Here is a 16,322-nt window from a genome sequence, read left to right as displayed (position 1 = left end):
TATTTTCTCTTCACATTTTTTTTTGAGTTTTTTGTTACGTTGTACGCATCTCTCATCTTTACCAGATATTTTTTGTTATTGAATAAAAAAGAAGTTAAACAGAAATTCATTATTTCTGTCATCTTTTTTTTCATATCTTCTCTCATTCTTAAAGATAATAAATTTATCTTGTCTCACTTGGTAGTGCAATAATTGTTTAATATTTAGCCCTATTTTTTTTTATCTCATTACCCTTTTGTATATTCATTTTTATGAATATAGAAGAGCAAGTAATGTATTATGTGATTTTTATAGAGGATTTTTAATTGTAACTCAATTATTATAATTTTTTTAGTAATTATGTCTCTCAATTTTTTATTATATTATAATAAAAAAATTGGTCTTAAACTTGTTTTATAGATAGGTATATTGATAAAAAATAAAAGAATAAATTAATTTTTTTCAAATTGATAAAAAAGAAGGGAAGATGAGAACAAGACAATAAGATTGCTCATCGCATAAGCATAACAATGATGAAATAAAAGTTTGTGATGACTTTTGAATTGATATGTGCACATTAGTAAAATGGAAAATGAATATTTTACATATAATATGATTATTTACATTGAACATAAAATAACTAAAAGATTTAGTTATGATTCAATTATTTGATAAGTTCAAGAATATGAAAAAACGAATAACAATCATTTAGAAATGTGTATTTTCTATTATAGTTATAACTATGTATTAGTTTTAAGTGAATGAGTAACAAAAATGTTAAATATATAAATTTTAAGTATATTATTTTGGCTCCCTCATAAATATTAGTCGAGATCTGTCACTGATTAAGTTAATATATAAAATAAAATTATATTTATACAAAATAAAATAGAATATATTTATTTTGAAATGTGAAGAGAAAATCTTTTTATATATTGTTATATATATATATATATATAATATTCTATTTTAACAATTATCTTATTATTAATAATTTATACTTTAAAGTTATTTTAATTTTAAGCATTATAAATCATAAATTCGACTTCTAAGGGAAGATGATAACAACTTCTAATTTCATTTATTTCTCCTCCAAACTTATTTTTTGTTGGAAGGTTTATATTTTATTTGAAAATTACAAGCTGTTTTTAGTTTAAAATTATATTTAGTTTCAATATTTTTAGTTTCAGAATAAAGTAGTGTATTATATTAAAATAAGTTTAAATCTAGACGGTGATGACAGCAAAATAACGTAGTTAAAAAAAAATTACAATTCATACCGTTAATATCTTCTTAAATAGGTAATTAAACATTAAATACATTATTATTCTGTAAAAGCATTTATAAATATAGTTGTATATCAATAATTTAAACATTGTATTCAAAACAAGGTAACAAATATTAATATATAGATTATTAATATTTACGGACAAATCCTAAAGATTTAAAGAAATCTATAACATTTCAAGATATTTTTTCTTAATTTCAGTTTTTTGTTTGTTTCTACATACTGATCTGCAAAGATGTACTGTTAATAAGAAATTACAAAGAAAGCACAACAAACGAAAAGAATAAACACCGAAATCGACCTTCCATTCAAAAATGCAAAGAAAGGAGACGACAGTTTTTAATTCATACATAATATAATTAAATCTTAATGTATCTAATCAATTAAAATAAAAATATATTCAGTTAATTTTAATATAAGTAATTATTTTTGTAATATAATAAAATAAATAATTAAAATAAAAATATTAAAATAATAAATAAAATAAAATTTCCTAATTCTATAATTCCATTTATAAAAAAAAAATTATTTCTGCATCGATGAAATTATTAATAAATTTTTAGATTTTTTTTTTAATTTTCCACATTTTTTATCATATTTTTCTTAACCTAAAGAACTTCTCTTTTTCTTAACCTAACACAATATATACTTTCTCATAATATTTTGTTTGTTTCTCTAGTGTTAAATACTAATAATTGTTTACAGTGATTATATTTTAAATTATTATTAGATAATGATATAGATATTTACAATAATATAATATTTAAAAAATAAATACTAAATTGAAAAACAATTTGAAATAGTTTAAATTATATGAATTTTTTATTCAGTTGATTTTATTAAATTTAAATAATATCTAGATTGTATTTTGAAAAAAATCAATTCATAATGAAAGATAAAATAAATTTATTAAATGCAATGACTCTCATTATACTTGGAAAGGTACAAACGTTTTCATTTATTGTTATTTATATATATATATATATATATATATATATATATATATATATATATATATATAACATTATTAGGCTTAAATATATATTTGGTCTCTATTTTTGTTAATTTTATTCAATTTGGTTCCTATTTTCGTTTTATGTTCAATTAGATCCTTATTTTCGTCAAATTGTGGTCAATTTGGTCTTTTTCCCTTTTTAAATAGTTAACATTTTTGAACAGGTGTCAGCTCCTGGTTTTTTAAATTTTTTTAAATTTTTTTAAATTTTTTAATTTCAAAAAAAGTGTCCACGTGTCAAGTTACAATTGTGCCACGTGTCAACGCTAGTGTCACATGTCAGTTTGTTTGTAGCTGTATTATTTATTTTTGTTCAATTTAGTCCCGATATTTGTTATGTTTGTTCAATTTCGTCTCTATATTCATTATTTTTGTTTAATTTAATCCCAAATTTTGTTAAAATAAAACTATTTAATTTTTAAAATTGACATTATCATTAGTTATTTTTTAAATTTAATTATAAATTATAATATTTAATTATTAATTGGATATAATTCTTAGATTCAATTGTTAAATAGAATATAATTATTTAAATATTATTAAAATATAATTATTAAAATTTTATAAATATATATTAACATTTGTAAAATTCACATTTAAATTTAAAATATTTAATATTTTTATTGCATTTTAGATATTAAAATCTAAAATATTTTATATGTAAATGTTAATTTTACAAATATTAGTTTATTTTTCTAAAATATTTTGATTATTTAAAATATTTTTATATATCAATTTTAAAAATATTTTAGAATATAAATATTAGAAAAAAAATTAATAATTATATTCTTATAATATTTTAAATAATTATATTCTATTTTGCAATTAAATATAAGAATTTATTCAATTTATAATTAAATTTAATAATTTATAATTGAATTTAAAAAATAATAAATTCAAAGGTCAATTTTAGAAAAGATATTAATATAATTTGTATAAAAGATAATAAATTTAGTGTCAATTTGAAAGGGAAAAAATTGATTTATTTGAACAAAAATTGGAACTAAATTGAACAAAAAAAATAATACTACCACAAACTGACACGTGACACTAGCATTGACACGTGGCACAACTGTGACTTGACACGTGGACCATTTTTTTGAAATTAACAAAATTTTAAAAAAAATTAAAAAAAAAATTAAAAAAATCAGGAGCTGACACTTGGCATGTACTGTTAAAAAATGTTAACTATTTAGTTACTAAAAAAGACCAAATTGACCACAATTTAACGAAAATGAGAATCTAATTCAATATAAAATGAAAAAAAAAACCAAATTGAATAAAATTAAAAAAAAATAGAAAACAAATATATATTTAAGCCATATTATTATTAATTTTGTTTTAAGGTATAACAAGGTAAATTGAAGCCCAAAACAGGAGGCATTTTTTTTTGGCCCGGGCCTCGGGGATTAATAGGGCAAGGTCTCATTTTTGGCGGGAAGCAACGGCCTGCACGCTCTATGAGGCGCGCAACATCAGTTTTCCCGCGAAAAAAAGAAGTATATATAAGAATCCACCCTAATTATCATTTCCCCCATCACACATCACTGATTCTTCAGCACCATGGACAAATGCTCAGAAGTTGCATCTCCTTCTTGCAGAGGCAGATCGAAGAAATCCAATCTCCAAAGCTCTAAGGTCCAATCTCCAAGCCCCGTTCGCTTCAGCTCCCAGACGCCGGAGAAACTGCCGCAGCGGATCCGTAACCGCGGCGTCGCGCTCTCCATCGCTGACATAAGAAAAGTCGGCAAAGGTTTACAGGAAACGAACCGACGCGGTGAAGAGACATCGTCGCAGCAGAGCAAGAGTGTGAGGAGACAGATCTCACTGTGGCCTTCTTCTCCCAGCAAATCCAAGATTACTTATGATGAATCCTCCAAGCTTCCCGAAAAGTAATTCACATTTTTTATTTTTTAAAATCCAGGATACTATTTTAAATGTTTTGCTGATTTTAGTTGCGTTTTATGGTTGGTGTGTAGATATGGTATTTTGGATCAGTTCTTCGATCGTTTGGATACTTTGATTTCAATGTTCCGCCTCAAAGGGAAGACTCCATCCTTTACAGAGATCAGTTCTAGAATTGAATCTTTAACTGACAGGTGCCGATCAATTAGATTGTTTTTATATATTTTTTCATTTTCATTGTTTTTGATATTTTTTTTAAGCCTTGTATAAAATTATGAAATTGTATGTTTTAATTTGGTTAGGAGGTTTACTCATGGGCATCTAGCCCAATTGCAATATATCTTGCCTGAGGCTATTGTTCTTAAGAAGTTTCTTGTGCATGACGAACGGACTTGTTGTATGAAGCCGGATATTCATATTTCTTTAAACCCTGAAGGGGTAGAGTCTGATGTAAAAGGTCACCCTCAACGTAGGAGAGTATCGTTGAAGAAGTTGTTTCAGTCCCGACTAAGGGATTTTTTTGAATCTCATCCCGAGGTGAGTCACATAAAAAACATTTAGCTGCTTAATGAGATTTATAGCGAATCATTTTTTTCTGCATAGGATTAAATTGGATTAAATTTTGCCTTGAATTTTGTTTTTGCCAAACATTTCTCAGTGGTTGTCTGATTTTATTCATGATTGTGGTTATTTTGCAACATTATTTCAGGTGTGCATACTATGATAGTGTTGGTTTGAAATTTCTTTGTTTCTGGGGCCATGCCCCTGAGATGTTGTATGGACTTAAGTCTTGTCCTCTGTTCAGAATTCACAGTTTATATGATGAGTTTTAAAGAATCCAGTTATTTTTTATCACGAGAGCAATCATAATAATTACTTTTTAGTGAATCCCGCATATTGTTTTGTAATGAGCAATTACGACCTCAATCAGATCAAATGGATATTATTTGCTCTGAAGGATGCTTCTATGTGTAGGGTGATGAAATTCCTGAAGGAACATTGCCTGAGCCATTCAATCGCCCAAAGAAAGATAATATTTTGGACATGTTTGAAACTCGTCTCCCAACGAAAATGTCAACCTGCATGCGCTACAATGACATTGTCAATAATACCGAGCCTGCTGACATAGATGAAAAATCGTTAGTTACTTCATCAGCTGAGTTGCCTAATGAACATCTGACAGCACCTTCTCACATTGCTCCATCCTTTAGAGCTCGATTTTCTTTGAAATTTAAACTAAATGGAACAGATGAAGTACAACATAGTTCTCCATCAGTTTCATTACAACCTTCCCCATCCGATTTGGCTTCAGAAGCTGCTAGTAGTGTAAAGTGTTCAACAAGTTGTGAATCTCTGGATTCATCCAGCGCTCTCCGTTCTACTCCAAGCAAATCCATTGAGTACACAGGAAACAGAGATGGGTCTCTCACGAGCATTAGTGCCGTCTCAACTCCCACGAGAAAAACATTTGAGTACACAGAAAACAAAGATGGGTCTCTCACCAGCATTGATGCCGTCTCGACTCCAGCTAGAGAAATCAATGAATGCACAGTACACAAAGATTCTTCTCTCAAAAGCATTGATGCCATGTCAACTCCCGCTAAACTTGTTTCTACTCCAATTAGGTTGATGAGTGCCACACCTGCATTGTGTTCACCCAAAAGACATTATATGAGCCCAGATGACCACTCTATCAGTTCTTTGAACAAGTTAGCTAGGCGTCCACCTCGCTCAAGGTCATTGAAATTTGACACTCCAGTGAAGAACAAGGAGTCTATGAATGAAGACAATGACTGTGCCTTACCAATAGATGATGACGTTTTTGAAATCCTCCCTGGAAAACTTATCCAATCGGTATGCGCTACATATTCGTTATTTATTTATTTATTTAGGGATTGAAAATATTCCTATACTTGTTTGTATTTAGTCTTTTCTTCTCCGTTTTACTTATTGTCCCATGAAGAATAATTAAACTTCGGTATCTTTTTCACCAGTGAGTGGGTATAAATGATTTATGTTGGAAACTATTTGTTTGTCTACTTCATGAAACCTTTGCATGGGTGGGATCATCGTTAACTGTGACTCTTGCAGATTAGGGAAAAGGAAAGAATAGCGATGGAGGAAAGACACCCGGCTATCACTCAAGCAAAGAAAAGGAAAAAAATAATAGCAAGCCTCCCTAAGCTGTTTGATATGATTCGCCTCTTACTTCGACAGCGTAATAGTATGACGAAAGTGGAGCTTGTAAGCAAGATAATCTCAAGCCACAGCGATATTGTTGATAGAAGTAAGGCACTGTTTTATGTGAAAGTAATTTACTATTTTATAGTTTTTCTGTGTACTAATCATGTGTAGTTTGTATTCGTAGGTGAAGTTGAAGAGCAGCTAAGCTTGTTGCAAGAACTAGCACCGGAATGGATTTCTGAGAAGCAAGTCTCTAGTGGGGATTTTCTATTATTGTAAGTTCCTTTGGTTTTAGCGCGTTCTTTATCTTATATTTACTATTTGAACCCTGTACCTTACTTTTTTCTTCTTGTTTTGACTTTATGGCATGTATTTTTGGTAGCATAAACAAAATGTTGAGCCCCGAAACCATTCGAGCATCTCTTGAAGAAGCAACGTAGTAAGCAAATGTTATCCTGAAGTCCTTGGGCTGCTCGTTAATGCGCAATATATTTTGTTTTGAGCAGCTTGTAACTTGTAGCTGTCCATCCAGTCTATAGTCTGTCAGATTAGGCTGTGCTTTGTAAATGGTTGAGTATCCAAAATAGCCAGATTATTGTTGACTGATTATTATACAGGATATTGTGCATCCTAATTTAAGGTGTTAAATATGCTGTATTTATGTCATTTTATTTATTTAATTCGAATTGAAGTAACTAGAGTAATATTTGGTTCAGTGTTGAAAGAAATTTGTTTTATAATTTTTAAAACGTTATTTTTGTTTTCGTTTTTAAATTTTGGTACAAATTTTGGATAGTTATCCTTTAAATGAATTTTGATTGAATGAAATACTTAGATAAATTAAATCAAAAACTAAAAGAAAGAAAAGCTAATCAGAGATAATTATACTGGACAGATGAAATTCTTGGGAGGCTCATGTTGATATTTTTTCAGTCTATACCTTTTATAAAGCATACACGTGGTATATTACAATTAAAAGTATATGATATTAATATATTATGTTGTATTTAAGAAATGAACACCAAAGTGAAATACTCAATATGAAAGCTCAAAACTGTCTATAGGTTGGAAGCATTTTGTAGTTGAATAATAGAAATTTAATTTACCACTTCGTCTGTAGGCCATATTTCTTCCCAAAGTTACATTTAATAATGAGTAACCGATCGTGCCGTCTAATTATGCTTTTGGTGTTGTGTAGTCAACCAACAACTCGTAATCGTTGAGAAAAAAAACATGTTATTGTTAGTGCAATTAGTTTTGGGCAATGTTTGGATCATGCGTCCTTTAATTGGTGTCCAGTGAAACGTTCCTCTGCGGTACCTCTTGCTGGGCTGAAATCTTTATTTGTGTCCTACATTCTCTCTGCTCAACATCTGTTGCTAAAGATTCCTGTGAGTTGTAATCTCGATCACCTTCTTTTCCCCATAACAGCAAGTATAGACCAATTATCACAAACACTACTCCCAATAAACTGAAACAGTCGAACACAATTAAAAACTGTTGAAACAAACACATATTTTGTGTTTGAACAGTGAAATCTGAAATGTTCTCTACCTGCCTGTGTGGAGTTGTTCACCAAAAAGAAAATATGCTAAGATAGCCACAAGAATTGTTCCAAGGGGATTAAACATGCTGACAAAGACGGGCCCTTTTTGTTCTGCAGTCCAGAATTGGATGAATATAACTAAACCACCACATATAGCTCCCTGCCATAACTCACGTGTGATTATGTTAGAATTGTTTTAATGTTTTTTACTTTCAGCCTCTTAATGTTTTTTACTTACAGCATAAAAAACGCAACAGAGTTCCACAGTGGATGTAATGAGCCATGCTCTAGGCTTGTGTTCCACGAGCACAGCAAAGATGGCGGACTGTGCTGCACCCACGCAATTTATCCAAACTGTTAGTGACAGTTGTGCTTGATATTTCTTCGCTATCACTGCCTAAAAGTCAAGCAAAAACATTTCAAAATCTTTCTGGAGCTATGAATATATAAACTGAGCATTCATAAATAAATATACCTGTAGTATGAACCACAAAGACCATGATATGCAACTTGCACCAGCCAAAAGTGATCCTTTAATCCAGTTATTATGAACAAAATTGCCTCTCACGTGGAACGGAGCACCCCTTAAGCTTTCAATCGTATGCCCTTTATACAAAGTCATTATCAATGCACCAATCAAAGATAACACGGTTCCAAAAACTTTAGCCACTCCACGACCCTTCTTAACATCCACAACCTCTAATCTATTTACAACAATCATGAAACCAACAGTCAAAATAGTCACAACACAACAACAATATTACTAATCTTTCAAAATATTAACTTCTTCTACTCACCTCAGTGCAACTGCCAGTATAAAAGTAAGGGATGAGATTGTGTTAGTCATGGATGCATCAAAGGAAGGAGTCGTATATTTCAAGCTTGCGAAAAACATGTTCAGGGTAAGACTCGTCCTGTTTTTCACAATTAAGGAAAACAAACATAAATGTAACTTTCTTCCTCAACTGGTATATCGTGTATTTCTGTGAAAGAAAAAACGTCACTTGAGAACAGTACCCGAAGAGGGAAAGAAAAAATAACTCAATGAACATTCTTATAGTTAACTTTGGCCATAATTTTCTGCAAAGAAAAAAAAAAGTTAGATAAGAATGACAGTGAACACTTGAAGATGAAAATGTGAAATCAGACGTTTGCTCTTTTAATCAACATACAATGTCATAGGTCTAACATGTTTGCTTCTACAATTGTGCCTAAACATAACTTGCTAGTTGCTACAATGGAATAAAGTATAAACTATGAACTAACATTATTCTCACAAACTTTTATATGGGATGTACCTTTCACGAACATAAGCAAAAGGAAGCACAGCTATGCCCCCAATAACATGCCTATAGGTAACAAAGACATGAGGGTTCATCCCTTTGCTTAATGAAGCCTCTACTAGAAAATAGAGAAACGAAAGAAGCATCTGAATGAGTAACATGAGAAGATGAGGCCTGAATTTCACATACATCCCCCCAGATGCAACTTCATCGTTAGACATGGCTTAAGAATGTTGCACTAAACTTAGGTCTCCCTGATTATTTGTGAACTTGGGATGCAAACATTTACACTTATTTATACACATGCAACATCTTTTCTCATGTTATTCTTTCATACTTGCCTCAACTTTAAACTGACCTGGAAAGTTGATGGCTGATTTGATCACATATCACAGATACGCATAAATATATAGTCATCACAGAAAGTAATTAGTCGTCACCATTGTTTTAAATTGCTCTTTACATCCACATTTTCGCTGTGATCGCATCAATTGTATTTCTATTTCTTTATTTGTTTGCAATTTTCCACAGTATCAAACATTGCAACATAACCTCTGCCACAACACTAATTTAAAACACTCGTGCCAAATCTTTCACCTACTTCTATATAGATCCACTAAGAGTAAGTCTTCTCTTGATAAACAAATTGCCATAAAAACACCTAATTAGAAATTAAACTGCTTTGTCTTTCAAAACGTTTTAACTTACTTTTAAGTATATCATATTATTCCAGAACTAATTCTTAAGGACTTTAGAGAGCAAAAGAAGCATAGTTTAGAACTGTTACTAGTAACTAGTAGGATTAAGAAGTTGTACACTTTGTAATTAGTGCCTCCTTTTCTGTTTTTTTGTTTTTCAATTTCCAATTTCCCCATCCTTTTTCTTGGTTCAAGGCTGTCATGAAATGAGTTTTCATTATACGGTTAAGGTTAAAGAATAAACATTAAACCTAACTCAATTCTACAAAATCAGTTTATGAGGTGAGATTAGTCGATATGAATCTCCACTACATCCTCTCTCGTCGAGGATATAAACTTTGAACATGAGACTAGATATATATGATGGTCTGATAGTGTCTCGGTAGAAGTGGAACAACTAAGATAAACTCTAATATTACTCTAATGAATTATTTTATTTCTTTATATCTTAATATATACAATTACATACAACAAATTGAACATCTTAAGGAGATGTAATTTATTTCTAGTGTATCAAATGCATTACTAGTTTACTACTACTTATTGAGGCATATTTTTTGTCTTTTATGTGAAGTGAAAAATATTCTATGTCTGAGGTATATAGTGGAGGTAGAGGAACCTGTGATTAAGAAAAGCAGATTCAAGGTGTTTTGAAGTTTCCGAGTGGCAAATGTCAGATATGCATTGGTATAAGTTAAAACTAAGGCCGTTGAATGATGTGTCTCCAATATGCAAAGTAATGCAAAAGATTTTATTCCATGGTATGAACATAGCCTTTTCCATTTCTTGGAAATTGTTATTTCTTCTTGGTTGGAATATCTAGGCTAGAGAACTAAGATGGAAAACAGATTCTTTGAGTAGTACATCATTGCTTCTAACCATATTTTCAACATTTTTATTCAAATATCTAGAGGCCAAAAATTCATCTCTGCGATTTCTAACCTCTGCTCATTCTCCTTTGCTTTTCATTTCTTCTCTCTTCCCTTATTCTTTTTGTTCCCAACTCTGCATTGTTTCCTTTTGTATCACTAGATTCTCTGGAATATGTTCCTATTTCTCCTGCAGTTGCAACATTTCCTGGTTCATCTAAAAATTGTATACCATTAAGTGAAATCCGTGTTTCTAAAATGTACTTGAAATGAGAGGCACCAAAATCCACCTAACCAAAAGGAAATGATTAAATATTATTACTATTTTTATTAGTATATGGATGGTCAGTTTATGAAAGATAAATTCAGGAACATAAATTATATCACAACTTTCTTTGTTCCATTAAGTTGACCTCACTTTCTCACCTTGTGCTAATGGATGTTTGCACCATCCAGCTGTTAAATATCTCTTTCTTCTGTAAAAAAAAAAACACAAGTCTCTTTCATCCTCAAAAGTTTTTATTCTCATCTCTGTTTTAGTTAGATACCTCAGCAGAACAATTTAGTGCGTGCTAACAACATAATTTGAGAAAACAATCACTTAGCTTTTGCAATTTCCCGTGAGAACTTTTGAAAAAACTGGCTTTTTTTTTCACCTTTAATCATTCCCCAACAACAAAATTAATCAAATGGCATTCCCTGATGAAAATCGAGTAATTTGAGTTTTTCTATTGCCTTGATTGAAATTGGATTACATGTCTCTACTCACACTAAATACTGTTATTCCAGTTGGTTGGTTGGATTTTGATAAATGATTGATAAAACATTAATTATCTATAAAATTCAATTAATGAATTTAATATATTTTTTTAATAAATAGATTGGACGTATTTTCTTATGGATGAATCAAATGGTTATACAAATGAATAGTTTTGTCGTCCTTAAATGAAACTTTAAAAATAATTTTTCAGAATTAATTTAAGAGAATTATACATTTTTAAAATTAATAATGAAGCTAATTATTTAAACCATTCTCAATACACTGTTACTGTCGAGTAGTTTTTATTTTATTTTTTATTTTAGGTTTGAAAGTTTTGCTGTACTAAACTAACAGTTACTTACTACATTAGAATTATGCAACAATGTACTTGACTTTATCAAAATGTGGTCTTATTTCAATTGCATGTTTTCTCTTAAAACCTCTTCTTAATAATAATATTAATAATAATAATAATAATAATAATAATAATAATAATAACAATAATAATAATAATTAATTAAAAAATAGTAACATACAAAGTTGACTTGAAACATTTGCTTTGACCTATAAGACTATTAAGGAACGGCAATGCTAATGACACCCCTTACTTAATCATATCCTCTCATTTCCACTTTTTCTTTTTGGTCAGTTTCTATTTTATTCCTCTTTATCTACACACTCCACTCCCTTCCTCATTCGGGGAAATTTCTTTTAGCGCTACCATTCCTTCTTCCTGCACCCCTTAGTGTTTGGAAAAGTCCCCATTTTCATGGATAAAAAACACTTCAAATTACATGACCTAAAAATCCTTTTTAAATTCTACAATTAAAAACTCAAATTTAAAAATAAAATAAAATATTTTGGATTATATAATTTAAAAACGTATTTCAAAATGTATAATACTCTATTTTATACTATACAATTTAGAAATAAAAAATATATTTTGTATTACACAATATAGAAACATATTCGAGACTCAATAATCCATAATAGAACTTTTATTATGTATTTCAGAAATACATTTTAAATTGATACTATAGTAGAATATTTGATGTAAATGACATCGACGCCGACTCGACTGAAAAATTTTAAATTAATTTTTTGGATTACATCAGTTATGTTAACAATTTTATTACAACTATATTAGTATTTTTAGGTTAAATTGTTGATACTTATTTTATTTATTATTTAGATTTGGATAATGTTAATATTTTTGATTTGTATTTTAATTTGTTTATAATTAACTTGGATTTGGATTAAGTGAAATGTTATTTATTGATATTGATGAAATTGCATGAGAATTGACAGAAAATGTAAAAAAAGTTGGAAATAAAAAAAATATAGTTTTTAATATTATATATAGATTTTTTTATATAATTTACATACAGCTGTATATAATATACAAATATATATCATAATTAATTATTTACAATTTTTTTGTATACGAAATATTCTGTATATAATTAATTGAGAATTACATACATATTCTGATATCTAAAAAAAAATTATATGCAAAGTTACATACAATTTTTTTTCATATATAAGTTTATTGGCGCCTCATTTAGATATATATTTATTTTCATACATAATCTGTGTATAATATCTAATTACATATTTGTGTATTACCTACAAATTTTGTCAATAGATAAAATCAATTTTTTTAATGAGATGGTACAATTCATAGTATATGTTTTAATTATATAATTAATAATATATTTTTAAAATGTGTAATTTGAAAATAAATTTAAGATAGAATCTGAAATATATTTTTAAATTACATTTTTTTAAAAAAATACAGTTTAGATTATGTAATTCATAAATCTAGAACATATTTCTGAATCAATGAATTGTTTCAAATTATGTAATATATTTCCAATTTACAAAATCTAAAACATATTGGGATAAAGAAATATGGTTTAGATTATGCCCCAAAACAAATGTTTATAAGTATAAAGCATAGACATTTTCAACTTTTTCAACATAAAAGCATAGGAAGTAATTATGCAGTGTAAAAATGCAATTATCCTCTCCGTAAGTATTTTTATTTTCCTTTACAAAAGCTATTTTCCTCCGGTTTTCATAAATCTACTTCTTTGTTTTTTTCTTTTCATGTACAGAGTCCAAATCCTATATTTGCGGTTAGTGCTTACAAAAGTTTTGGTGCGCAATGCGGAAGCTTTATTCCTATTTACATGATTACATAGGGCAAAGAATGTTGAACAGAGTAAACTCTAACGACAGAAGCAGAAATTCATGCTTCCACTGAATATTAACGTAGTGACAACTATTGTTTCAGAGATTCAACTAACTACAACACCAAACACTTCACAAACCCGAATTGTTATGCTGTTATAATTAGGTCTTCACTTCCAATTACCCTCCACCAACAAGGAATAAAGGACTAAGTATATATCAAACTATTTCTCACTAAAAACTTACATCACTAGGGTTTCTACACAACATTGTTGCATTTCTAAAGGAAATCTAATTGTGAAAAGCCCACTTTTAGCTTATATGTTGCCTTTCACTCCCTTTCTATTTTGTGTTGCGTGCATTTCAAATTTTCCCTTGACTTCTTTTGGATTAAGTAATTACGTGGACTTATACTTGACTTTTGAGATGTGAGTATTGACTTTATTATAGACAAGCTTTTTTAGCAGTTGTTGGTGGACCTGTATAGTGATAAAGAGGGGTACATATAGAGATGACAACGGGTCGAGTCGGGTACGGATAGTACTTATCCGCTACCCAATCCACAAAAACAAATTGTACCCGTTACTTGCCTTGTTATTCGTTGGATATCCGTATAAAAAATATCTACAAATATTTTTCAATCTACAAGTATCCATTGGATACCCACCAATATTTTAAAAAAATTAGGTATAATTACTGATTTGGTGCTCCAACTTTTTCGTTAAGTTCAATTTGGTACCCAAACTTTTGGTTTGTTCAATTTAGTACCCCAATTTTCTAAAGAGATTCAATTTGGTCCTCTCCATTAAGCTGGAGTTACACCGTGTCCGTACAGGACACGTGTCAAGCCATGAAATTTTTAATTTTTTTAATTTTTTTTTAAAAAATATTTTAAGTTTTTTTTTTCAAAAAATTTAAAAACTGCCACGTGTCAATTTATCATCGTGCCACGTGGCAGCTTACAATCATGACATGTGGCAGTGGTAATAATTGTTTTCAATTTAGTACCCAATTTAAATTTTTGGTTTAATTTAGTACCCCAATTTTTTAAAATATCCAATTCCTCTCCAATTTGAGACTAAATTAGTAAATAAGCTTAATTACAACCTATATATACATGTTACAATAATTTTTTCTAATATATACATCAAATCATTTCACCTAAATACTTAAATTATTTTATTTTTTTACATTTTAACCTTTGTAGTTTTTTACATATGAAATTTTTTACACTTGTAAAAATTAAAATAATTTGAATATTTAGGTGTAGTGATTTGATGTATAAATTCAAAACAATTATTTTAACATGTATATAGAAGTTATAATTAAACTTAGTTACTAATTTGGTCTCAAATTGGAAAGGAAAAAATAGGATCATTTTAAAAAATTGGGGTACTAAATCGAACCAAAAATTTAAATTGGGGTACTAAATTGAAAACAACTATTACCACTACCACGTGTCATGATTGTAAGCTGCCACGTGGCACTGATAAACTGACACGTGGCAGTTTTAAAATTTTTTGAAAATTAATATTTTAACAAAAATTATTTTTTTAAAACAAAAATTATTTTTTTAAAAAAAAATTAAAAAAATTTAAAAAATTTAAAAAATTAAAAATTTCATGGCTTGACACGTGTCCTGTACGGACACAATGTTAACTCCAACTTAACAGAGAGGACCAAATTGAATCTCTTTAGATAATTGGGGTACTAAATTGAACAAACCCAAAGTATGGGTACCAAATTGAACTTAACCAAAAAGTTTGGGTACCAAATAAGTAATTATACCTTAAATCTATTATGTGTAAGTGGTTTAGTGAATAAATTTGCCAATTGATTTTCAGTTTTCACAAACATGATTTCAATATCACCTTTTTGAATATGATCTCTTATGAAATGATGCCTGATTTCAATGTGTTTAGTTTTAGAATGCTGGATTGGATTCTTCGTTAGGTTGATTGCACTTGTATTATCACAATAAAGAGGTACCTTCTCTAGCTTGACACCATAATCCATAAGTTGATGCTTCAACCATATGCTTTGAGCACATGCATGTCCAACTGCTATGTACTCAGCCTCAGCTGTAAAGAGTGTTACACATGCTTACTTCTTGCTATTCCATGAGATTAGGCTTGATCCAAGTAGATGGCATGTACCACTTGTGCTTTTCCTATCCAATTTGCACCCTACATAGTCAGAATCTGAAAAACCACTAAGAACAATGTTAGATTCATTAGGATACCATAATCCAAAATTAGTTGTCTCTTTCAGATACTTGAGAATTCGTTTTGTAGCTTTGAAGTGCGATTCCTTTGGATTGGATTGAAACCTTGCACACAAGCAAACACCAAACTGTATATCCGGTCTACTAGCAGTTAAATGTAGCAAGGAACCAATTAACCCTCTATATTTGGTTGAATCAACTTGGTTTCCAGCCTCATGTGCATCCATAAGGTAGTTTGTAGCAATTGGAGTGGCAGCCTCTTTGCAATCCTCTATTTTGAACTTTTTCAGTAGATCAAAACAGTATTTTGACTGGCTTAAAAATGTTCCATGCTTGAGTTGCTTCACTTACAACCTTAGAAAGTAGGTTAGCTCACCC

The 16,322-nt window shown here is 29.4% G+C and overlaps 2 protein-coding genes across 2 annotated transcripts; one reads left to right on the top strand and one right to left on the bottom strand.

Moving 5' to 3' along the window:
- The first annotated feature begins 3,806 nt into the window (after nt 1–3,806).
- Nucleotides 3,807–7,099, top strand: CDT1A (CDT1-like protein A). The gene is made up of 7 exons (XM_028079166.2): nt 3,807–4,174; nt 4,262–4,381; nt 4,490–4,724; nt 5,163–6,041; nt 6,279–6,474; nt 6,556–6,646; nt 6,754–7,099. Exons 1-7 carry the CDS (start codon nt 3,846–3,848, stop codon nt 6,809–6,811), a joined length of 1,908 nt encoding a protein of 635 aa, XP_027934967.1. The 5' UTR covers nt 3,807–3,845; the 3' UTR covers nt 6,812–7,099.
- Nucleotides 7,100–7,398: 299 nt separating this feature from the next.
- LOC114192579 (WAT1-related protein At1g43650-like) lies at nt 7,399–9,515 on the bottom strand. Its single transcript, XM_028082340.2, has 7 exons — nt 9,216–9,515; nt 8,935–8,997; nt 8,715–8,831; nt 8,393–8,621; nt 8,156–8,314; nt 7,926–8,077; nt 7,399–7,842 (listed from the first exon to the last, which is right to left on the bottom strand). The coding sequence occupies exons 1-7, from the start codon at nt 9,419–9,421 to the stop codon at nt 7,656–7,658; spliced, it is 1,113 nt and encodes a 370-aa protein (XP_027938141.1). The 5' UTR covers nt 9,422–9,515; the 3' UTR covers nt 7,399–7,655.
- Nucleotides 9,516–16,322: the final 6,807 nt, after the last annotated feature.

Source organism: Vigna unguiculata, chromosome 7 (assembly GCF_037176805.1).
Source record: "Vigna unguiculata cultivar grain cowpea cultivar isolate G323 ecotype 2 chromosome 7, ASM3717680v1, whole genome shotgun sequence".
Classification (NCBI taxonomy): Eukaryota; Viridiplantae; Streptophyta; class Magnoliopsida; order Fabales; family Fabaceae; genus Vigna; species Vigna unguiculata.
The sequence above is the reverse complement of the archived record's forward strand: the minus strand, read 5'-3'. Positions and strand labels throughout refer to the sequence as shown.